The sequence below is a fragment of the Amphiura filiformis genome, chromosome 17 (assembly GCF_039555335.1).
Source record: "Amphiura filiformis chromosome 17, Afil_fr2py, whole genome shotgun sequence".
Classification (NCBI taxonomy): Eukaryota; Metazoa; Echinodermata; class Ophiuroidea; order Amphilepidida; family Amphiuridae; genus Amphiura; species Amphiura filiformis.
This window is the reverse complement of record NC_092644.1, coordinates 56,769,038-56,795,330: the sequence shown is the minus strand read 5'-3', so window position 1 is coordinate 56,795,330 and position 26,293 is coordinate 56,769,038. Positions and strand designations below refer to the sequence as shown.

At 35.5% G+C, this 26,293-nt stretch overlaps 2 protein-coding genes across 2 annotated transcripts in view; one reads left to right on the top strand and one right to left on the bottom strand.

The window, feature by feature from the left end:
• The window catches only part of LOC140138025 (guanine nucleotide-binding protein-like 1), a 92,816-nt gene extending 66,723 nt beyond the window's left edge, over window positions 1–26,093 (top strand). The window contains exons 10-11 of the mRNA XM_072159863.1: window positions 18,962–19,102; window positions 19,705–26,093. Of these exons, the coding sequence (XP_072015964.1) occupies window positions 18,962–19,102; window positions 19,705–19,976 (413 nt within the window). The 3' untranslated portion in view covers window positions 19,977–26,093. The remainder of the gene's footprint in view (window positions 1–18,961; window positions 19,103–19,704) is intronic.
• Window positions 10,904–13,641, bottom strand: LOC140138024 (uncharacterized). Its single transcript, XM_072159862.1, has one exon. It carries the CDS (start codon window positions 13,046–13,048, stop codon window positions 10,952–10,954), a length of 2,097 nt encoding a protein of 698 aa, XP_072015963.1. The 5' UTR covers window positions 13,049–13,641; the 3' UTR covers window positions 10,904–10,951.
• Window positions 26,094–26,293: the final 200 nt, after the last annotated feature.

Sequence of the window (26,293 nt, the reverse complement as noted above, 5' to 3'; positions counted from 1 at the left end):
TTTTATTTATACCCTTTATATAATCTGACATGTAGGCCTAATTGTTCTGTAAAACATTTTGTATTTTGCTGGGTTAGTTCAGAGAAAAATACTACATTTACTTGGTTATATCATGAATTAAGATTTCTTTATGCATTAGACTATTAGCTTTGTAGCATCACAAATAACAATGGGAACACAGCACACATCCAGGACAGCTAATCGCTCACCATTAATTAAGGGTTCCTATGTTATCAAAAGTTTGCATCACAACATACTAAATAAGAGTATAATCATTAAGTTGTAACTGATTAAATAGTTCCTTTATTATTGGTGAACGCAGTGAAAGCAGACTTAACTTGACAAAGTTTGACTTAATTTATGATGCAAATTCAGCTACTTTGAGGATGATGTTTTGATAAATTATAGCAATCAATTACACTTACAATAAGAATAAATGAATTCTGACTTGAGTAAAAAATTATTATAAAGTGTAAACACAGAATATATATATATATAACATGCATAATTGAACTTTGATGTGATCAGTTTCATACAGCACAATTTTGAAAATCTGATTTATTTATTTTTTGGTTGGAAAAACAACAAATGATTTTAATAGAGACAACTTTAGGTGGGTAGCCAAACATTTCATCTTTTAATGGGTTTCAAAGTTTTTAAGGGCAGAGTAATGGGAGAGAACATGGACCTTTTCGAGAACATGGACCTTTTCGAGCATCATTATTTCTGAATTGTATGTCCAAAGTACATAAAACTATACATTTTTGGAAAGGAAATGAGTCAAGGAATCCCATGGTGACGCCAGATTTTTCAAAAATCTCGAGTTTTTGAAAAATCACAAAAATCACTTTTTACCCCAATTTTTTGTGACAACTTAAAAAAATCCGCTCGAATAAAAAAATTTCAGTTAGCTTTTTATGAAGAAGAGACATGAACTTAGGGAAGGTTTTTTTTTTTTTTTTTTATTTTTTTTCTTTTTTCTTAATATTGGAATAAACATGTGAAAAAAGCAATTTTGTCACTTTATTCAGCTAAAATTGCACATAATGGTGTATATTTTTGTTTAAAACAAATATTTTGAAAAAATGAGAAAACCTTCCCTAGACTTTGATGTACTCTAAACGATAGTGCAAAAAATTTACCTTTTGCTTGCATATTTTTCGAGTTATCTTGTCACAAAAATCGTGCAATATTGTCAAAAGTGAACTATGAGAAATCGACGTTTTAGTAAAAAAATTTCAAAATTATGCACAAAATGTCCTTATATTTTAAAACGGCAAGACTTTCACGCTTGTAAAAGCTGTATATGGTGCATGGTCTAAATATGCATCTTTTTGCACCAATGAATATGTAATGTCTGCTTTTAGTGCGCCAAAATTCAAAATAAATAAAAAATCCAAGTGGCATTTTGACTCCAAATTTTTGTTTTGTTTACACCGCATTTGCCGGCGTTAACAACATACCGAATGCGCCTTTGACTGCGTTGGACATACGCCAGAGAGTTTGCTTGCCGTGTCACGCTTGACGCGAATCGCTGCGTAATCACAATATTTCAGATTCGCGCATTTCTGACTCATTATTTCCGCCAATTTACTAAGCTGTCTTGAGCCATGTGACTTTTTAGAGCTGAAAAGAGTGAAATAAATCAAGCAAAAATACGTGTAAATATTAGCAAGTTGTATTTTATCAGTTTCAAGTGAAAGAATACATCTTAGTGTTGATAAATATCAAGAAATCTCAAATTCGGGCGTGGACGAATGTGTCTTCCATTACTCTGGCCTTAAATCATTGGAATGTATGTGAAGTTAAGCAACCAACAAGGCATTTAATAGCCAGAGGGGTGTCCAGGTATCATTTGGACACCCTGTTTTCAATTTGAACACCTTAAAATTCTGATTTTTATAATGGAGTGAATAGGAAGTGGACACCCTGATTTTGTACAATAAGGTATTTTTGACCATTTTGGATACCCTAAAGACACCCCTCTGGCTAATGCCTTGGCAACCAAATGTTTTGTATATTTCGGGAGGCATTTATTGTAACCCTTCCATATTAATCTACCTGGTATAGTTTGCATGTTACCTTAGGCCAGAGAGTATACAGGGTGTCCCAGAAAAAATTACCGGGCAAATGAATTTGGACGTAAGTCGCAAAATAGACATCAGAATCCAAAAATCTAAACATCAGCGTGTAGCCCATCTTATTCTGCTTCTTATACACCAATTTGACTGGAATCGGTTGACTGATCGCGAAGAAATGAGCGATTACATAACGCATGTATCAATTCACTTCATTCCAAGTTTGAAAGAAAGATCATTCAACACAATGTGTGCGCACTAGTGGTTAAACTATCATTCAACAACTCTTCCTATACCTTTGTACAGGAGCCAACCGTTGTTAAACCGTGATGAACCCACACTTTTACTGTAGCGTATACGTAACGCGAAGCGAGACTACGTTACTACGCGAGAGCGCGAAAATTCGTCATGCCTGGAACCTTTGTGCGTATGCCAGCTTACAAGTTGAATTCAGTATTTTTCAGGTAGCGGCTAAACATTGCCGTTTTATTCTGTAGTTTCAATGCTGATATCAAAAGAGAAATCATTGAAGTGTTTGAGTGGCAATGATTAACTGACATTCCTCGTAAAATAATCGTGAATTATACGATATTTAGCTTCTTTTCGTTGGTGAAAGGGATTCAACCATGTTTCAGCGTTGTTCATCACCGTTTAACAACTCGCGTCCGGCGCATCTGCGTGGTTTACTTCGCTCGGGCAGCTTTTAAATGGGCTTCATATTTTGTTCTATGAAATCCTTTTCGTTCTTTTTAAACAACCTGTTTCTTGCAAAACATTTAATTAGATTTTGTTCAAATTTGAAAACCTGCACGGTTTGAAAATGAAAGCTTGCATGTAAGATGATGCTCAGTATTTGTAAATATCTTTTTGTTAATGTTGATATAAATGTTGCATAAAGAATTACTACATAAAGAATTCCAGCTGGCTTAAACATTTCTCACACACATTAATGTTTTTGGAATATTTCCAAGGAATTGTAATGCAAAGTTTAAATCTTTTAAAACTTTAACATTAATGTTGCGTGGTATCAAAAATCACACGTAAAGCTGTTAGCACTTGATCATTGTCAGTTTTGGCTCAAATGTTCTTTGTAAAGTATATTTTTGCACAACCTAAAGAATTAAAGTTGGAGAGCTTCCAATTGCAGAAATCAAAGTTTTCTCGGACAAATTGTTATTCATCGTTAGTGAAAGCATGAATGACATGACACCGAGGGGTTTTAATAGATAATGTGGACTAAATTTAATAAGATACACAAACTTTAGGAAGTGGTGAGCGAGTATAAAAATAGCGCCGGTTTATCAAACTTGGAATGAAGTGCATTTATGCACGCTTTATGCAATCGTTCATTTCTTCGGAACCAGTCAACCGAATCAAATAAAATTTTCGTATGTGATGCACAACAAAATAGGCTATGCGCTACATTTTAAATATTATGATTCTGATGTCTATTTCTCGACTTACGTTCAATTTTATTCACTCGGTAATTTTTTCTGGGACACCCTGTAGTTCAAAAGATAGCAGAAATATAGCAGAAATAAAAATAAAACAGTTTTTGCTAAAGAAAAAATAATGATAACCAAACACTACAAGAATCAGATGAATAACATTGTAATTGGCAGGTAATAGTTCTCATTGGTTATGTAACAGACAACTTTGTCCTCCCCTTGGCCAATTAAAGTCACTAATTATAGGTCACTGACTTCAATAATAGAACAATAAAGACCCTATGGATACTTGTGGACAGGAAGTTATACCTAAATGAACAAGTAGGCTATTAAGAGATGCACAAATTTTGCTTATGTCATTGTCTAAATTATTGTTGTCTGTAAAGTTCTAATTTGGAAAAGTGCATTTTGTGTGTGATCTGATCTTCAAAATCACTTTACCTTGTAATGTTGGCTTTAATCAATAACAAAACATTTTATACATGGCCTACAAGATGGTGAAACAAGTTTTAGTTTGATGATAATATTACATTTTTTTTACATATTTTAATATGATAAATATATTACTATTATTACAAATACTAGGTACACAATAAACTTTTTAATGTTTTTAAGTATAGTAAATCCACCAATCTTATTGTCATTGGAATTCTGTTATTACCATTTATTCAATAGCAACCAACTAAAAAATAGAATAATTCTATGTAGACAGAGTCATATTAAGAACACTAAATTATTTGTGACTGAACACAAGTAAACAAGACTGATGTTGGGGGGAAATTGGAACATAATTGGGCAGGTAACCCCATTTGAAATTCACACTCCCTGTGTGGAAGATTAAGGTCATGTCTTCTGTAGGGGTGTATGGATTTCAACTGGAATAGCCCAATTTTTGGGTTTGGTATCACAGCGATATCCATATCAGAACTCATCACATCTGTTGGATTTATATTGACAAAATTATGACAGGTAAATGTGCGTAACGTCATGATTTATTTTAGGTGAATGCAGGGGCTAAAAAATTGTTCAAAAAAGGGCTGATTTCAACATTTTTACAGAAAAAAACAGCCCTTGAAAAATTGACAAACACATACTTTGTTGTTAGCTTTATTGATACAAAAGTATCTGTCATGAGAGAGGAGATATCAAAATATTTTGTTGTTGCAATAATAACAACAAATTACTGTTTTACAACTGTAGTCTCTACCAGTATGCAATAAGGCCTCTACTGCAATTCTACTGCAGAATGTGATATGTGCAGCATATGTGACCATCCAGCACACTTCAGGGCTCAGTTGTGCTGGATGGTCACATATGAAGCTTGATAATAAGATTAAATAAAAAATTCCTTTAAAAAAGGAAGAGGGCGCCCAATGTGAGCTGGACGTGATATGGTGAATTCCACGGTGTATAGGAGGGATTGCTATTGAATGCTGATAGGCCTATAGTTAAAGCCTGTATACATATTGCTGTTATGAAACATATAATTATTATCTCTTGATTATAATAATACAATCAAATTGTAATTAAAGATGTGTATTTACAGGTATCTGGTACATTTGTACATTTACAGGTATCTGGTACATTTGTACATCATGTTAAAAATAACAAAAGCATTGAAAGTATGATAATTCTTGGTGATGACACACAGTATGTACAATAGGCTATAAGCTTGCCCAAGTTACTCCTGTACAGAACAATAACAATAATTATTATCAAAACCAACAACAAATACACAATTTGCCAGACATTATATTACAATTGCTACCAGGAAAGTACAGCACTGGCCGATGCTCACACCTTTTTATAACATAAAAAGAAGGGGGTCAAATCAGCATCACACAATGCTATGTGGCGTTGTTAGCGATCGAGCTGTTGATCTTTCATAGCTTTCATTCCAAAAGGCCAATCAGAACCCCCACTTCATTGTGTACATGCTAAAATGGCAACAATGTGCTGAAGTGTCCTGCTGTCTACTGTAATAAAGTAAACTGCTGCAAAATTTGGTTGATAGTAATATATTAACATTTATGACTGGATCACGCTAAATGAGATGTTTTCTCTCTTGATACAAATTTCAATATCTATCAGTAAGTATTATCACCCATAGGTTACAATATATGGAAAGGGCAAAGAAAGTTGACTTGCAGTTCCTTCGATAAATATATATGTGACCGGATACTACGAATCAGACGTAAAGTTGGCTCTGGTCAATTTTGTTTTATTTTGTGTTCAGAAAATATATATCATAAGCTTTAAAATGGTATATCATTTGACTTCAAACGATATCCAGAAGCGGGGTTATGGTTTGTTGAACTCTGCTCCTTCAACAAAATGGTCCCTTTTTTTCGATTCTACATGTGTCTCTTTTTCCACATTGCTGGTAATAAATATCATACAGTCATAATTGGCGGTCATTTCAAACTATCCACAAGTCAATAAGGTTTAGGAATGTCCTCTCATTGTTCATTGTTGGTTATACCTGGACAAAATACAAAGCTTTGTAACCCAACACTTCAAGAGGATTTAGCCAAAGCATACAAAGACTAGATCTATTTAAGGATTCTATAGAAATAGGTAGAAGATTATTATCCTCTTCAGCAATAGGATTATTGAGGTACTTATGAATACGACCTTCGACACATTTTACACTTAACTCGGAATACAATTTGCTGACTTAACGGCTCATACATAGTGTACGACCATATATATCATTGTTGTAGTGTGTAGACAACTATGAAATTTTTTTTTTAAAAGAGGGGACAAACATTGCTTGACCATATCTAAACTTGTTTTTAACCCCTTGGGCACTACCAGCCTAATTATCAGCTATTAACTATACTGTTGGATTCCATCAAAAAGCATATGCTTCTAAAGGAGTGGGTTTTTTTATGATGAAAGAGACAAATGGCACACCCCTCCACAAAAGCATTACAATAGATTGGTCTTACAATAATACTTGTTTGTACAGCCACCTGTATCAGTAACTGAGATGAATATACTGTAGGTATATTAGTCTCAGATCAGTAATATATAGGTCAAACTCCAAATAATGTTTTTGTGGAGGGTGGCTGCTTTTCGTCTTTTTCTTCAAAAATACACACAAATATTTAGAGGCATTATTTTGATTGATTACAAAGAGGGTTATATTGTGTATTGAGCCAATCAGAGATATGGTAAGAATTAGGCTGGAGAAGATTTTCAAGCATAAAATTGTTAAGAGATCTAAAAGCTCTGATAAGATTGGTTACACAGGTGATTATATCATGCAATTAACCAATCACAGGCTCTGTTAGAAAAGCAGTAGTGTCCATATGGGGTTGACTGAGAAACGACTCATCTTCCTTGATCATGATACAATTAGGGCTATTCCAAAAATACACTCTTTGGGAATGTAAGTTCATGAAATCAGGTATATAGTCATGTCTCAACTGACTCAAAATGTCAGGGATTCTGGTAATACCTTTTGCAACATTGTGACAATCAGATAACATTTAATGAAACTGTTGGAAATTTCAGGTGATACATATTGACTTGTTAATCCAAAATACATCAAATAACCTTGCAAATGCAAGTTCACAAAATCGGGCACATATGTGTAGTCAAATAATTATTATGTTTATATCTAAATTTACTGAGAATATGTCACACAGGTATAAAATTGTAATTCTGTCTCCAATATTATACAAAGTGATATTATTGACTTATGAAGTTAGGCTGACATAGTGATGTATGCAACTACAGATCAGACACAGCTTAATCATATCATAATCCTTTAGTTAGTTCTAACTGCTAACTGGCAATGAAAGTCAAATTTTCATTTTTGATCAATTTTTAGAAATAAGGGCCGAAATATGTGTTTTTATGGTTTTCTTGGGGTTTTTTTTTGTTTTTTGTTTTTTTGTATGTTGTGACAATCAAGTGGAAAGATTTGTACAAAGACTAATTTCAAGTTATGCATTCCAATTTTTGGTAAACATATTTTCTAATCTTTTTCATAACCGATTATCAAAAACAACATAGGAAGAATATTAAAATTATGAACTAAAGGATTAAGATTTAGCTATGTTTCATTTGGCAAAACCGGATAACAATTTTTCAATCCAAAACATTGTCTGTATTCTTCTGAAATAAGGAGCAGATATAGTTATCAGTGGATCTTACCAATTGAAGTGATTTTAAGGAAGTCGTATATATGTGATGCGATCAAGCAAAATCAGTCGGAACTCAGAAATGAGTCAATTTTCAGTTTCTTATATGAGAGTAAAACACATAAATTTATAAAGCTGCATTTTGCAGAAAATTTAAATTGAACAACCAGTTCCAAAGATATGAGTAATTTAGAGTTTCCAAAACAACAGGAAACAAACGGAAATATTTCCTTTGTTTGGCTATATCTCAAAATCAATATTTCCGAGTTCCGACTGATTTTGCATCACATATTGCTTGGTAAGTCTAGTGGTTCATGAGGCATGTTTCAAAATGTTAAAGTAAAATACACATTTTGCACTTTATTTTAGCTTCAACTCATGAACTTATATACACGACTGTGATTGCAGTATATTGAACTTCTGGACCAAAAAAAAAAAAGACAAACCCACTTCAATACGCACCTGTAGGGTTTCTCTACCGGATGTTGATTTGTACCAAATTCCTTCCCACAATACAATGTGCATATTGCATAACAAAGGAGATGGATTAACCTCTGAACTGTACCTGTTGTGGGAAAGAATGTAGGCACAAATCGACATCCGTAGAGAAACTATAAAGGAGCTTAATTGAGAATGAATTGTACAAAACCACCTTCATTTCAAAATACATCATACAAATATAATACCCATTTCATTTGAGAATTGTCAGAAAAGTAGTCATAAAGGGCTGTAAACATATCCTTAAGCTAAAAAAACTGCCTATATTTGGTCATAATCACTATTTTAACAAATCTGCCAAATTGATTATTTTAAATCCTTCATGTGCTTTACACAGCAAAGGAGCTAAAAAGTATTGCACTCACAAATTCAGAAGATTTTGTGTTGCTTGAGTTAAAGCAAAAGAAATACTTGACAGTGACATTTTCACATTGTAACTGAAGACCTCATTGCTCCCTCATTGGACTGTTGGTGGAAGACTTGTATTTTGATATTTATGGTATTTTTGGTGGGGTTGTGATTTGTGAAAAATAAATTTTTGATATTGTTAAAAGTTGATAAAAACCTTGGCACCCCCTAGCTTATATCAATTTTCCTGATTATAATATCTGATATTCCCACAATATTTTGCCTTGGATTACTAGGATTGTTATATTTGTAGGAAATACAAGTGGGCATACTGGAACCCTTAAATAAAACAGTGACTCAGAACAGTACTGTAAGCTCAAATTCCCAATTATTCCTGCTTTGCATAAGCGGAATACCGAGTTCTGTTTGCAATGTTTACATAACTACGGTTGTACTTTTGACCTTGCCGTGACGGAAACAATAGAGAAAGTCCTAGCATTATTTAAGAATCCTTCAAAATTGGAGAAAAAAGTTGATTGGAGAAAAAAGTAGGATTTCCAATATTTCCATTAAGTTATTTCATTGTTTGGTATTTCAAGATATAAAGTATTTACATACAAAATTATTTGTTCAGAAATTGAGCAATGTTCCCATGGGTGAAGTCTGCGATCAATCAACAACTGTGACATATTTGCATAATGTAAATTGCTTTTTATATTCATATAAATGTTTTAATTTGGAAAAGTACCTTTTAAAAGTGTCATTTTGTGATCCACAGCCTCATCACTCCCACTTTTTACAAAAAAAGTTGAGAATTTTATACTACTGGAAACCTGATGATAAATGTATATTGTGCAAAAATATTCTTGCAGAATAATTTATTCAGCAAAAATTTCATCAAATTTGTCACCTATGAAGCAGTGTAGCACACATCATCATGCATAACTCGCAAAACAAAAAATCAGATTCAACTGAAATCTACTGAAAATGTTATAAAAGTAAGATCATGAAATACGCCTTGAAGTTTGTTAATTTACAAAGCATAAATGTTGTTTAAATAATATATGTTACCATCCACCATAAGGCCAAAAAAAGATAGTTTGCTTGTCCTGCACAACTTTTTCAGAATTGGGTTGGTCGGTCAGGATTATTTTTTTTTAAATATATCTTTTTATTTTTAAAGGTCATACCTAAAACATGACTGTATGCCTTTAATTAGCTTAATAAATATAAGCCCAAATAGTTTGAATTGGGATATTTCTCTACTGTATACCACTTCATTCATATTTTTAAAACAGTTTAGAAATGTATAGAAACTGTAAAACAAACTTTTTAGGATGTTAAAATGTTGAAAGAAAAAAAAACTTTCTGTAATTTTCAAAATTAGGGTTGGTATTCATTTGTGCAGTAAAACAAAAAAAACTTTTTTCCAGATTTTCCAGATTAGGGTCGGTCGGTGGAGGACAAGCAAACAATCTTTTTTTTTGCCTTAATTTCGGCTGTAATGTTGGCATTTTCTCTTTTTATGAGATAGTGGACAGGCTAATTCTGCTCAAAATAAGCTTTACAATGATATATTGCATGTCCCTGTCACTTATTTGCAAGATAGTAACAATTGGTAAAAAAGTTGAGAAATCCTTTGTTTTCTATGATTGGTTTTTGAGAAGTTTAATGGACCATAGCTTAAAGCAAGCTATGTGGACATTACAGCCCATTAGTGGTGGATGGTCACATATATTCTGTACTTTTAAAAGTGTACATCTGTACTGATTATGTCACATTTTCAAGATACAAGCAACAAATGTTAACACAATTCCTATAAATCAGCATTTTCTACTATGACTTATCTCAACAAGTATTCTGATTATTCAGTTAATGTTTTCATTAGCATATTGGTATTATTTAATGACCTCGTTGTATCATTTACAAAGCTTATAATTTGTTCTGCTTACAATTGGCAAAAAAATGGTTTTTGTTACTGTCATCAATAAAGTTCCAACTGAGGTTTGCATAAATTGACATAATTTTGTGCATATCACTCGAAGCACAACTACGCCATAGGTGTTGCATCCAACTGCGTGTATGCCATTCTAATGGTTCTATACGATTATGTTATGAGTCTTTGCCAATCATGAGCCGAACAAAGTATAGATGTATTTTCTTCAGGTAGAACCAACAAAAGTTCCATGAAATTTACACATTTGTACAAATTGACAGCCAGCCTGTATACTTTTGTTTAAATCTGAATTATGTATGATTCAGCGATTCATGTTAATTTGTCAGTCATTTTAAGATTATTTGTCAAGACCAAATGAAAAGAAACAGGATTTTGTTTAAACAGTCAGCAGAAAACTTGGTTGGTCTTGACAAATAACCCAATAATCCAGAATCTTACTACAGAATGCATGTCTTATTTAATCGTCAGTTCCTATCTCCGGTTAACTCTGTAAATCTTAATAGTTTTGTGATCTGCTATAGCCAACATATCTTCAGAGGTGAAAACTAATGCTCTAGGATGGTACAGCCCTCTGATCAAGCATCCAATCAGTTTTCCACTCACCCTACAGTATTGCTCCAATACACCTGTTCCTAACTTCACAAGTCCCGGTGCATTTCCAGTCTCACTTCTCAAGAGAAGCATACAATCTGATTTCTCATCGTAGCAAATACCTTGTGATCCTGATATCTCAAGCTTAATGGTTTCCTTACCAGATGCTAGACTCTGGACTCGAACACTTCCACTGTCATATTTGTCTATAAGAGCCATGTGTGTGCCACCGACAGCAGCGACAGTGCCAGGTTTAACACTGGTTCGTATGACTCGATTTGTTCTGCTCCGATGTTCCGTCACAAGATTCCGCCCTGTATCACCAACCAAGACACGGCCATCTCCAGTCGTGGTTACACTGGCAACATTGACTGTAGCATCTTCAGATGCAACCTCTTCCATATCAACACCAAGAATGGTTTTCTTGTATGTCCCATCTGTGGAGTATACTTCTACACCGGTGCATCTTGCAACCAAGAATTCCTCTCGGATGGTGATGGCAACATCACGAGGAGGGAATGTGTTGTCTTTGGAAAGCTCAAGAACACATTTGTGTTTGTATTCATACGGTTGATAACTGTACACATGAATCTGTCCCGATCCAAAGTCATTAACGATGAGAAGATCATCAGAAGTCAGCGATGCTCCAATAGCATTCGCACCTTGGAATTCACCAAATTCTTGCACTAGGTGAAGTTTTGTAGGCTCTACTACCCGACCAAGCTTAACTTTCCTTTGCGGTATGAACTTAGCGGTGTTGACAAAGTGCATGTTGATTTGGGTAGTCTTTTCTTTCATGCACAACCGATTGAGCTTTCCAGCCACAACACACGTTTGTTCTGTATGATTTTCATATGTTAACGTTTCTATATCTGCTTGTGCGACACGCTGACCTTTCTGAATCAGGTCAATCTTCTTCTGCACTTGAATGACCTCATCTCGGATTCGCGCAAGTCTCTGGTGCTCCGTCTGGCGGAGTTGCTTCTTGAGGGCTTGCCCCGAATTCTGAGCTGATTGCACCACTTTAGTGATGCACCTGTCAATCTCGTCTTCCTCAGCTTTCAAGTAACTTTCTATCGCTCCTTCAAGTTCCATCAGTTTCTTTATATGTGCTTTGTATTTGTCCACATCTTTAAGCGCTGAGCTTAATATTGATCCCAACTGGTTTTTCTTTTGTTGTACAAGTTTGTCTTGTTCTGTTACATCATGTTTTCTGTGCGAATGCAAGAGGCAAAACTGGCAGATCGCTTTGCTACATGTGGAGCAGTGAAAGGGCATGTTCTCACCAGTATGGTGCGGACATTTGATGCCGTTTTCGTTCCTGTTCCTCTTCATGCTTGCACGCAGATGTTTTTCTGCTAAATTTCTCAATCTCAAATCGGTGGTTAATGCATTAATTCCATCTTCAGATACTTTTGTTGGATGTTTACATAAAGGGCATTCTATGTTACTCTCTTTGTCTATCAAGTCTGTTAAGCATTTGCTGCAAAACGTGTGAGCACAGGTCAGTTTCTTAGGAGTGTGTGGATCCACTAAAAAGTTATTACAAGCAGGACAAGTCAAATTATCAATTTTTTCAATCGAATACTTGCTCTGTTCACTTTGCACATGTTTCTCCGCTAAACTGCGCAACCTCAGATTAGTCTTGAGAGCAGCTATCCCTCGTCGTGGTAAAGTGGTCGTACGTCGACATTCAGGACAGTCAATCATGCTCTGTCCTCTTACGACCATACGTTGTAAACAGAGGTAACAGTAGACATGAGGGCACGTGAGTTCTTTTGGTGTATGTGGGTCCACCATAAATTCAAAACAAAGAGGACAGGTGAGATCCTCATGGGCAAGATCAGTATATGAACTTGATCTACTGGATGATACTGTGCTAGTTCCTATGTGGCTTGGTAATGCAGACTTACTTGCACCTGCAGAAGCCATGTTGCTTGAAGCGACTGATTTATTATCAACTGCTGCCCCTGCCATGATGTATAACTACACTGAATATAAGTAGTATGTGAACTGAATTTGCAAGTGTTCATTTAGTAACTGCGTTTTGATCCTTTTCCTACAACATGAAGTGGAGTTAAGGAGAGTTCATCCTTCGTAGCATGTTAAGGCAAATCTATATCAACTCAATTTGTGAGCATACTCCCATATGCTATAGTCATTCTTCACTCTTCTGTTGTGTAATCACACTGAAGTATTCCCAACTTACTTGTAGACTTCAAAATTTCCACCATTGTCATAAAATTCAATCCAACAAATTCATTGTGCGAGTATAGACTCTTATCCAAATAGTTTTGTAATTCAATTCCAACTATAGCAACTCTGGGTAATCAAATAGTTTACCTGTGTGCCATGGTCTAGCTGTCATTTATACTTTCCAAATATGCAGGCAAAATGCAACAATACACATGCTTTTGAAAAGGGTTGTTTTTTAGTGAAAAAATGTCCAACTTGCTTAGGTTTTGATTTCTGTTTCACACACACAGAATAAAGTCCACTAACGAGTTTAATGGACATAGTAGTCCACAATACACTTCTGTTGTATACTGGCCCTGCAGATATAGAAAAAATAGTGAGTAATTGGTGATATGCTGTCTGGTAGGATTATTTGATATATTGTACCACAGCTATTTAATATGTAGGCTCAGTAATAACAAAGAATTTCATAGCATGCACTCTGCACTTTTCATTGTGATCACTCAGGTAAGGTATAGCCAGCTTTTTAGGTGGAAAGAAATGTGACAATAGTGATCAGTTTTCAAAGTAAAGTTTATTTTCACTGATTGTATTTCTGTAGTTTCAGGTTATTATACTAGGATTGTTAAACAATGAATTTTTTCACCGTAGAATTGAGAATAGAAAAGTGATATATTTGCATGATGGTGTGAAATTTGGGATGTGTGATTTTGATGCCATGAGCAGTTAGCTGTACTCTGTAAAAAGTTAAAAGCACAAAAATTGGTAGGAATCGTACATGCTTGATTGATTAGAATAATGGTTATACCAAAGATAAAGCATTACATAGCAAATTGGGGCATCCAAATATTGGTTATGTGTGATCCTGAAGATGGTAACCTATATTTCAATCAAAAAATAATGAATTGGGCTATTCCATTTAAAATCCACCCTACCCCTGTGGAAGATTTTGGAAACATCTTCTACAGGGGGAGTATGAATTTCAAATGGAATGAACATATTAGGCAACTCCGTTTGAATTTCATACACCCTCTGAGAAAGATTCAACCTGAATCTTCAACAGAGGGAAAATGAGTTTCAAATAGAGTTGGTTTATGTGCTAATTCCATTTGAAATTCACACTCCCCCTGTGGAAGATATTTCCAAAATCTTCCACAGGGGGAGTATGGATTTCAAATGGAATATCCCATTGTATTACTCTTTTATTTTATGTCCGTAAAAATAAAATAAATAATGGGTGATTAGGGTGAAGGATGATTTGAATCTTTACAGAAGATAATCTTGCATGAAGTGAACACAGATGGACTTTTTGTAGGCTTATAATAAGGTATCATTACATAAAAAATGGCTCTTTTATGACCTGTTCTTATTATTTTTGACCTTTTTAACATGTTTACTCGCTAGTGCATCTCTACCCTCCCATATTAAAATGCGATATCTACAAATAAAAGACAAAAGAAGATGATCCAGATACAGCCATTTTGCCTTGAGAGTTACATTTAATCAATCTGGCCTCAGTAAGATATTCAGTACACTCTAAGAATTAAGGTTCTAGATAGAACCTTTTCTGTTCTCTCAGGAGAACCTTTTCTCATGAACTTCTAAAAAAGTTCTTTAATTTTGGAGAACCTTTAAGGTTCTCTAAAGAACAGAAAACAGTTCTGTATCACATTTTTGCAGCCATTTTCGATGGTTTTGGAACCATTTTTGGTTCTTAGGGTTCTCCTGAGAGGACAACTTAGAAGCTTTTTAAAACCTTTATTTCTTGGAGTGTATTTCATTCATTTCATTTGATTGCATAGGAGGAGGTGATTACAAAATTTATCCAACCACCACAAACCATAGCTAGTGAAGCAATTGCATGTGATTGTAAATCGTTAATGGTATCTCCCAATAGCTTCTGTGTTAGTCAGATAGCTTGTCCTTTGTCACCCTGGTCTCCCCAAGACTAAAGAGAATATCTTCTACAGCGCTCCTCCACTGGCATATTCAGGATGTGTCCGAGGAAGTGAAGTTGATGCTGCCTTACTAGGTTGATGCAGTATTTACAAGTACATAACTAAGCAGACACTGTGTTTTTACTTGGGGCCAAAATAAAACCTTTTACGGATTTCAGGCAGAGTAGGCCAAATTGCTATAAATTTGAGCCTTCTTTGCAATAGTTGCTGGCTGCATAAGACATGAAGTAGTGGTACAGCTAGTGTGTCCCTAGGACTGCTGGTTGATAACCCTGTATTTGAAGAATGTGGCACCCCCTCAATAAGAACACAATTATATGAATACCCCAGGGCTGTAGCAAGGTTGAAAAATGTGGGGCAGCCATCACAAATGTGGGGTGGCCAAATTACAAATAGGCCCAAATTGAAATAGAGATATAAAAGAAAACATAACAAATTTCTCAAAAAGTGGGGCGGCCATGGCATTCCTGGCCGCCCCGCTTGCTACAGCCCTGGAATACCCTACGTTTATTGGAGAGTGACCGTTAATGTCATTCTTAGTTAAGTTTATCATTGATTGACATGCATGTGATTGAGTTTATAGTCCTGTTTACATCAGTGTACCTGATGAGATGTTTCCTTGTCAGTTTATTGTATAGCTTCCACTAGGTCTGTCTGCCTTTGATCACATATGTCACACTTTTACAGGAATGTAGCCAGGATTTATATTTGGGTGGTAATGAACCTAGGGTTGGTTTTTCTGTATGAATTTGACTTTTAACTTCTCAAAAGAAGACTTTCATTGTTATTTTGAATATTGTTACTCCAGAAAGAAGGCTATAGACCCTAATTATACTGATTTTTATTTCAAAAATTGAACTTTTGGGACACATCGCATGGTGTACATTTTACTGGGACATGTTAGCATAATTAACTTATGCACTGCTCAAAGTATGTGATTAAAGTGACATTCATAGATTTTGTATGGGTTTTTGACTATATTTAGAATCCCGGTGGGGTCACTCCCTGGCAGGAGGGACACGTAGGACCGTTACCACAAGTGCAAATTGCCCCCTTTCGCAGTCGATTTCAAGGACAAATCATGAAATTTTGCCCCCTTTTTTACCCCAAAACAAGGACAAAATGGTACTCTGAAACACCCCTATTTTTTAGATTCCGAGGACACATTTGCTATTTACCCTATTTCAACATTTCAAGGATGAGGCTTTTATGAATGTTTTTTTTAATTCAAGTACATACATGTAGTACCCCTTGCAGCTCCTTGCATATAAATTGGCTATTGCAAAATTTTGGCGAATCTATGCTAAGGCTACGCACAAAATAGAACCGAGAACGATATTGATCATGGGATGAGTTACGAAGTAGGAAACCAAATTTATTCCTTATTTAATAATTTATCTGGTCAGCTATCCACGGGATCCGGAGAAAATAATAAGAACCCCTTTTTTTTCAATTTTGTGGACATTTTTGTGCGATAAAACACCTCTATTTTTCCAATTTCACGGACAATTTTGTCCACGGACAAGCCCTAAAAATGACCCCTTTTTGCGTGATTTTGGTAACGATCGTGCGGTCAGTATTGCAAGTTGAGTGACCCCACCGGGTTTAGAATGTCCTTACTATATTTCTGCAAAACTTAAATTTGAAAAGTGTGTGTAGGGTCTCCTTAAAAGTAGTGTGCAAAAATATCTTAAACTCAAATTTCTGATTTCCCGCACTTTGGGTGTGAAATTGACATACAACCCCTGCTTATTTTACTTAATAACCAATTTACATGGCAATCCTGTAATTGGTTTAAATTGTCAAGAGTTTTAACCACTAATTGACAGAATCCTCTAGGTTTGCTTCTACAAAATGGCCACTTTTTGAGAGATGCATGCAGGGTTGCCAAACCCCCAATTAGGTAGCCCATTTGGGTGACTTTTGAATATTTTCCTTACAATTTCGACCATTTCCTGTTCCATACAAACCAATGGTTAAGAAATAAATTTGGGTGACTTTTTTATTATTTGACCTGTAATTTGGGCTGACAATTGTTGGTAACCCTGGGGGAACATTGACAATCTCTTCTTACAAGAAATTGGGTGTGTGGTCATTATCATGATTATGTAGTGGAAATTATTAATTGACCTAATTAATGTAGGTCATTGTAAGATTTGCAAAGTAATTGGAACTTGTCGTCAGTAATTGAAGCTGGCTTCTGAAGTAAAAGTTCAGGATCTGTATGATGAAAGTTCAAAGACATTTATTAAAGAATTTAATGAACAGTCATATGCTATGGGTCAATCTCTAGAGTTAGCCTATTTTGGATTTCAGGAAGAAATATACACTTTGTTATGTGGCTATATAAATATAATTTTTGTCCACAGAAATGTTCATAGCAACTGAAGTAACAATTCCACAAGTAGGATTTCAAGGTTGATCTTTTTATGCATGAATTGACATAGGGTTTACACCCACACAGAAAATAACAATTGGTCATGCTAATGAAATTCTGCTCAGTCTCTTTAGACTAGTTTGAATTACTAGTCAAGGATAGGTTGACTGAAGGTTCTTTAGTCATGTTAGTCAAATAAGCTGCCTTCAGTTTCTAACCTTTGTTGTTGGACAGTTAAAGCCATATTATAACATTTTCAAACAAAATAGATTAGCATTTCTTTGCCATAAAATGTTAGCTTTTACTGTCAGATATATCCCCTTTTAATTTGGAGCCGAACAACTACGGCAAAGCAAAGAAAATTGGAATTTACTACTAGCGCGACATGTCGCCAATACGTACCACTCCTTCGGTCATGTTGTGGTACGACCCTTTGTTAATGTATATCACCGTCCCATACGCCCGTCACGTACTGTGTGTTATGAACATCGTGTATGCGTTCGACTAATAATTCCATCGTAATAATAAAGCGCGGATTCGGCGTTTTATTCAAAATCTCGGATTTTGACAAAACTACAGCACCTAGAGTCTTGATTTTTTGCAGGGTATATTGGTTTAATAAAGCACAATTTAATCGTGTAAAAAAGGAATTTTAAAAATTCAGTGAGGCGTCTTCCTCAGCAAATGTTATAATATGGCTTTAACAGTCTGACTAGAAATGACTAGCTTTAATTTAAGCATCCAAAAGGTGCCCTTTATGACTAGTTCATCATAATTAGTTAAAATGAAATAATTTTGTGCAAATTTTTAGAAGATTGCTCTTTGGGCAAATACTTGCTGGAAATTAATTTGAAGGTGTCGGAGATGTGTGTAAAACAACCAGGGGTCATCCAATGTCAAAGGTCATTTGGAGGGTATTGTAAATTGTTCGGATTTGACTGATCTTTGTGGAAAATTTGCATGTCTTACATTGGCTCCCTGATTTGAATCATCACTCTTTTGCAGATATGAATGCTGAATTTAGGTGAGGCTACAGCACTGCACCATCGGTGCTTGTGTTATGTGAATTGAGTCTCAAAAGAATTCCAATTTTGGCCGAAAACTTGCAATATGGAAAAAACATGGTTTAAGTTTTTCTTGTTTATGATTTTTGCTGGCAAGATCATGTGAAACTCATGTGGGGAGTGGTGTAAGAAATGTGGTCATGCATGCGTAGATTCTATCATACTTAAGTGGTTCTGTCTCCCTGCCTCAAAATCAACATGGGACTTGTTTTTATATGTATCTTAGAAAAATGTGAGATTGTGTTATATTGTATCAAAAATGACTAAATAGTATCTCTCTTCTTTTTATCAACAGCGTGGGCAGCGAAACGTGGTTTCATTACAGCCAAAGCAGCCAGGCATGATGTATACAGGGCAGCTAATAACATCTTAAGACTAACAGTAGAGGGCAGGCTTTGTATGTGTACAAGACCGCCAGGATATACGAGTCAAAAAGGTGAGCAAATTTTAATAATACCAATGTAACTGATTTAGGCTCCCAATTTATTTCAAAATTGATTTTTGATTGTGTATGTGGGGAAAAAGCCAAAATACATGTAGATTAAACAAATTTGAATAAATACATGACATATAAATAAAAGAGACTGCGAAAATCTTTGCTTTATTTGAAACTGATGCTGATAAGGTCAAATATTCAGTGGTGGTACCAGAAAAAAGAATTGGGGAAGGGGGCATCGGGGGAGCAAAGTGATTATTTTTTGCCGGGGGCAAAGACATCAAATTTTGTGCAAAATTTATGCAAAAAGCAGAATTTTGTCATTTTTTACTGGGGGAACAACAGGGAGGGGGAAGAGTTCTGACTGGGGGTACCCTGCCCCAGCACTGCCACTGAAAACAGAATGTAGTATAATTAACCATACCTGAATGATATTTGATATGTGACAAAAGAAAGATTCCTTGCTAATGCATGAAGATGTGAGAAAAGAAAATATAAGAGAAAAAACAAACACAGAATACCATTTTAAATTTTGAAAGTGATACTTTACTCATCAATTGTCATGAACAATTTTCTCCATGTTTCATGAATTGAATTTTTAGAACACTGGGACCAGCATCCAGAAACAAAAGAGATAGCAAAACTACAGGAGAAACACAAACAGACACAAAGCAATGATGAACTAGGCGAGCATTCAGAACTCACATCATCAGGGGATGAAAGTGATGCGGACGTCGAGAGCAACGATGTTGGAGAGTCTGATTTCAAGAAGAACGATGATGAAGCTGATGAAAGAGCTGAGAGGAGAAGGTTTTCTACTAGCAATAAATATGCATTGTTATCAACGGATTGTTCACTTGATTTGGACTTCTGATACAGATTTTGTGTTGATTCTTCAATGGGTTATTCCAGTTGAAATCCATACACCCCCTATGTAAGACATGATCTTAATCTTCCACACAGGAAGAGTGAATTTCAAATGGGGTTACCTGAATGGGAAACTCCATGTGAAATCTACACCCCCAGTGGGGGAGATTAAGGTCATGTGTTCCATACAGGGTGTATGGATTTCAACTGCAATAGCCTAATGTATTGTGTGCTCTTGCAAAGTGAAAACCTGTAAGATGAATCTTTGACCCTTGTCTCATTGAATTGTTTGATGTAACATGCAGTATGTGACCAGCCATATCGAACTGATGCATTTGTTGATCATAACCTGCTTTTCATCCGTTCATGATCCTATTATGCCTATAGTAATAGCAGGAAAGATATGCAAGGTCCTTGAAGTTATTTGTACCAATGGTCGATTCCATTTGAAATCCATACACCCCCTATGGAAGACATGGCCCTAATCTTCTACACAGGGAGTGTTAATTTCAAATTGGGTTACCTGAATGGGTGACGCCATTTAAAATCTGCACCCCCTGTGATGTGTGGTAGATGATGTTCATGTATTCCATAGGGTGTGTATGGATTTCAACTAAAATATCCCAATAACTTTTCCACCAGCCACCAGAAACAAACATTCAGCTGGGCAAATGTATAAGTTTCTGACCGGTAAAAAATAGCAGACATGGAAAAGAGATGCATATTCTGCCAACAAATGCACCATTTTGATATGACTTTGCACATATGCTGTAGCAAAAAGGACTGAAATATCTTGCCATATGAAATGCTTTAAAAGTAACAAAGCATCTGATATATATCAGGGGAGCATTATTGTTCAAAAACATACATCAGTAATGAATGATATTTGATTTGTTTGTCATACCAAAGTATTAGGGTTTTATTTATTTTGAAGAGGTGAAAGATTTTTAAAATGTTGGATTTTGTTTTGGCTAATGAATTAGACTGGAATTGGGCACTTACCTACTGGCAATGGGCTATTTCATTTGCAATCCATACATCCCATATAGAAGACATCTTATTCTTCCACACTGGGAATGTGAATTTCAAATGTGGTACCAGAGTGGGTGACTCCTTTTAAAATCTTCATCACCTGTGTGGGAGATTAAAGTCGATGTCTTCCATAGATGGTGTGTGGATTTCAACTGGAATACCCATTGAGAGATAAAACTTATTGGATTACACTTTATGCCACCTCTAAGGCCCCGGTCACATAATTATCCATGTACAGTCTTGAGTCATCCAATCATCTTTTCCCTATTTCGGCTATAATTGATTAACACTGGTTAACAATCTATGGAAGACATGACCTTAATCTCCCACACAGGTGATGCAGATTTCAAAGGGAGTTACCCATTCAGGTAACCCCATTTGAAATTCACACTCCCTGTGTGGGAGATTAGGTTCATGTCTTTCATAGGGGGTGTACTGTACATGAATTTCAACTGGAATAGTCCAGTTACAGTATCAATAGCAACAACCAGTGGTTTGATTCCTTGTTATAATGAAGTGTAGAAATTGCCTCAATTTTTCTTGCCATGTGTGATAATTGTCATAATGAAGATTTGTTTTATATTTTTTGGAATGTACACTGCCAAAATGTTGTGGTCAGTCATATATAAGTGGAATTTGCATTCCAAAATACACTCATTGCCATATATGTTTTACAGCGAGGTGCTACAAGCAATGCATTTTAGAATTTGGTTGTATTTCTACACAGTTACACACTAATAGTATCCAATCTTGAGCTGCAGAGGGCAAGTTTTGAAACACAAGTTAAAAACAATAAGGGAGCAACTTCAGAATACTAGCTGTTACCCCAACATTAATCCCGACTTTAACCTTAATACTAAGCTGGACATCATAATCCATTAAACCTAACTGTAATGCTGACTCTAATCCCAATCCTAATCCTCAAACCTGTAATCCTAAATCCTAATCTGGTGGGTGCCAACCACTATTTCAAACTTTTTGTTAAGTTATTTTGGAGTTCATTGGTGTGTATAATTTGTAATGGCTTCATATCATTTTGCTTTCCTTTTCTTTTTAGTATTTATTGTGAGATGGGATTTACATATGTTTATTAAATCTGTTAGTTTATCGATTAGGCTGCTCTAGGAAGAATTATCCCTCAAAAATCAATACCTCCAAGCTTGTCATCTTAACTGGCACTAATTTCTGTGACCAAATTATTATTTGGTGGTTGATGGTACCACATGATGGTAATTTGTGATTGAGGAAGTTCTGGGAAGTTGGTTCCCAAGTATCCTATTGCCAAAAACAGTCCATCATTCATAAGCCCTGCACTCCCCAAAATAAATCCTGGAAACAGGCCTTCAATGTGAAAAATACAAGACAGAATTGTTATGAATTGGGAGAATACGCTGGCGAAGTTACGTAATAATCGGATTAACTACCATAGCAATAGGTGAAAACAATATTTGAATATACCATGCTGCACTGATACGTTCACGCGGTACCTCTGCATTGAACCATATCATGCTGATCACTTGCACCTGTAAGATTAGTATCTTTGAAAAGACCAGTATTGTATTAAATCTATGATTGCAGACATACACAGGTGATGAGTGTAACCTGCTTGTAGTGCAGCGCGATATGTTAAAAAATTTTTCACTTATTGCTATGGTAATTAATCCAATTAATTATGTAACTTCGCCAGCGTATACAGCAAAATATCAACTGTCGGAGTGTAATAAAAGAAATGAAATCAGACAATACACATGTCACTCAGTCACTGAGTGATTCTATTCTACAAATGGTCTGTAATTTATGATGAGTGAAATCTCCAGCATCCTAAATCATGGAAGTATGAGTACTTCCATCATGGAAGTATGAGTACTTCCATCATGGAAGTATGAGTACTTCCATGCCTAAATGTACCCTTTTTCATTTTATTTCAATCAAGTTCATTTTTTGAGTTTCATGACTAAGCACTTTATTTTTACATTTTGTAAACTTCTACAAATTACCCGATAAGTATTGGTATTGTTGTTGTCTGTTTGTAAATTACATGTTGGTCAAAAATGATAGGTTAGTGTAATTTTCAATTTGTAAAATGTTCTGCTTGTGTTGAATAGCTATTTTGTAAAGATCCTTTTATATTTATAATTATTGCATATACATTATTTGAAATTGAGAGTAATAATCTTGAATTGCCATGTTCAAATATTGTTGGAATCAAATTTTATAGGATATTTTGGCACATGGGCTCAATTGTCATTGAACAGTGGACAGTTTTATGCATATGACAAATTACAGAATTGTGCTATCCTTTCTCTGAGACTACTGACGGAAGATATACACAGCTAGATTGTTGCTCTGACGAGTACATCAAGTGTACCCAAGTACCCATGATAATAAGCCGGGAGAACTTGACTCTGCTATATTAGCTTGACAATCATATATGGGAAAATAGAATGGTGGTACCGGTATTACAGATTACTTGACTATGTACCCAACCAACTTCAATCTTAGTGTGGGCTTGCAATCTGTGTTCAACACGCTGTGCTGTTTATGTGTACTAAGCAGTGTGTGTAAATGCTCTAGCATTTGCAATGATCAAGCTCATAGCATACCAATTACTGTACTATTTCAGATTTTTACAAGGTTGACTATTATTGGTCCCCAACGTGACAGCTCAATATAGGTATTTCTCATAACATTATCCATGCAGCCATACAGAGTCCACATTCTCCCAGTTGAATTCTTTGAGTGGTGTACAGTCACTTCTCTACTATGGTATTAGTTCAGGCATTCTATGTCAAGTCAAGTAATACTTCATTTTGCTGGTTTCATACTGTTTGCTGCTTGCCGCTTAGCTGCTCTGATGACGATTTTGATTCACTGCGCAGTCGCACCAGAAACACTAGCGCTGATCAGCGTCAAGCCGATATATCAATCACTCCACCGCTGCTTTGCCCAAGTGGCAGCATCACGAGGAGTTGACTTCAAGTCACTTCGGGAGCGGCGCCGCTCTGACGTTTGAGAACAGAAAAGAATTTTTGGTGATGCTAAGCTGCAACATTGGCTTTCATAGTCACGCTGCTGCCGCTTAGCAGCGTGCCGCTCCTCTTGGAGAAAAGTACAAGCGACATGATGAAGCATCACTCTGCTCAGCGGCAAGCAGCAGAAAGTATGAAACCAGCATTAGATCCACAGAGGATCACTCATGAGTGCTCATACAAAAGATCCAGAAGAGGAGTTATCTGTGTTTATATGTTATGAATTGAAATGTGGAAAAGTGTATGAAGTACATTGTTATAGAATGGTAGTGTTATACGCTGTCGTAGTGGATACGTCATACCTTCCTAGTTCGAACTTGTTTTGCACACCTGTTAACAAGATACTGACTTTATGTTGTGATTATTTTGATCGTAGTTCTGAACAAAGAAAGCGTTCCAGTTGACCTAGCAACAATCAATTTTGATGTTACACTATGAAACCGTATAAGTAAGAGACAGTGAATGCAAGTTGCAATGACAGCTCAAAGGTCGTCATCTATGACCATATCAAATGTCTGCAGAAATAGCGTGTCAAATTTGTAACAACTCTAATACTACTTCTTGCTGATGTAATACAGCACATGTAAATTATGTAAATGAACAACTTATTTTGAACAGAGCATAGTGTGTATAATTTACAGAGATCTCAATTTTTATACAAATATTTACAAATTTGTGACGCATTTTGTATTAAAATTGCACAATGACAGCATTCGACTATTCAATTTAAAATCCATGCATCACATGAAAGACATGACCGTAAAATCACATACAGGGAGTTACCTGACTTGGTGACTCCATTTGAGATCTACACTCCCTGTGTGGAAGATTAAGGTCATGTCTTCCATAGTGGGTATGTGGATTTGAATTGGAATAACCTATTAACAATGCTGCAGCTTTTCTGCAATAAGAAAAACAATTGTAACAAAAACAGTGAATTGTGAATATACTTGTAAGTGTTAGAAAGCACTAAATGACCATAATTATGTAAGTTAAAATGCAAGAAATGGTTTAAAAGGGTATTCAGAGACATACCTCGCAAATCTTTCACATTGGGTAAGTCTACTCTGTGTAAAAATCCACTTCCCCGACTTGATGTTTTAGTTACCCTGCCCTATTTAGTCACTTTAAACTTCACAAGTGGTAAGATATGGTAGTCACCAGACAAAGTGTAGCATTCAGTGCAGGATTTTTTTTGAGGGGTGTCTTTTGTAGCAATATGCAAGTTTGCATGATTTTGATTATATCTGTCATTTTAAAGATAGTTGTCTGCCAGGCTGTCATGACACCATTTTTGGTTGCCTGATGGGGTTGGAAAAAGATTCTTGCAAGTACTGTGAATCCAGCACCTTTTGGTGACAGAACAAGTTTATGGTACAAATGTGTGTGCTAAACACATGAAAATTTTTGCCACTCATATTGAAGCTAAAATGGTGAAATATTGTGCAAATTTGTTTTTTTTAATGGCCAGATATGAGGTTAATTTGGTCAGAAACCACATACAGGTATCGTACCGTATCAACATTGGGGGAATGATTTGTATGGATCCTCTCCCCCCATCAATTTTTTTTGGGATTTGTCCCCCCATCACTTGGTGATTTATGCCTGTGAGTGTTATGCCCTCATTTTGTCATTAAGTTTGCCCATCTACTCATAAACAAATGAGGGCAGTATTGAGGAAACGGTCTGCAGAGTCAGGCAGTGGTGGCCAAGCTATTCAGATTACCATTGGTTCATAAAGCAAACTTTGTTATATAATGATAAGTGTGTGATATGTTACCAAACAATAGTTTCTCATTCTAAATCTGTTGGAATATACAATGAATTCCAGTGTATGAATTGGGTTTGATTGCCAAGTTAGGACTTAGGAGGCTATATCGCCTGTGCATAGTAAATATATATATTGGTAATTAAGGGAACTGGAATGAGTGTTTTGGGCGTTTCGACAGTATTTTTTGTGGGACATGAGAGCACATCAGACATACCGAATTGCATTCTGAATACAAAGAATGTCTTTCTGATATCAAATAATTTTCATTTTTTGAAATTCATGATATAATTCAAATTTTATGACAAAATTTGATATTTTTCAGGTTTTTGATATATAACAGTCCTCAAAGTAAACTTTATAAATCTGATGATTTGTACTTAAAGTGTATGTAGGTGGGATGAAAAGCCGACGATCAATTGAAAATTTTGACCTTTCATATTGAAGATATGGATTTTTTTCCCAAAAGACCTTTTTTTTGGTGTTTTTTTTGAA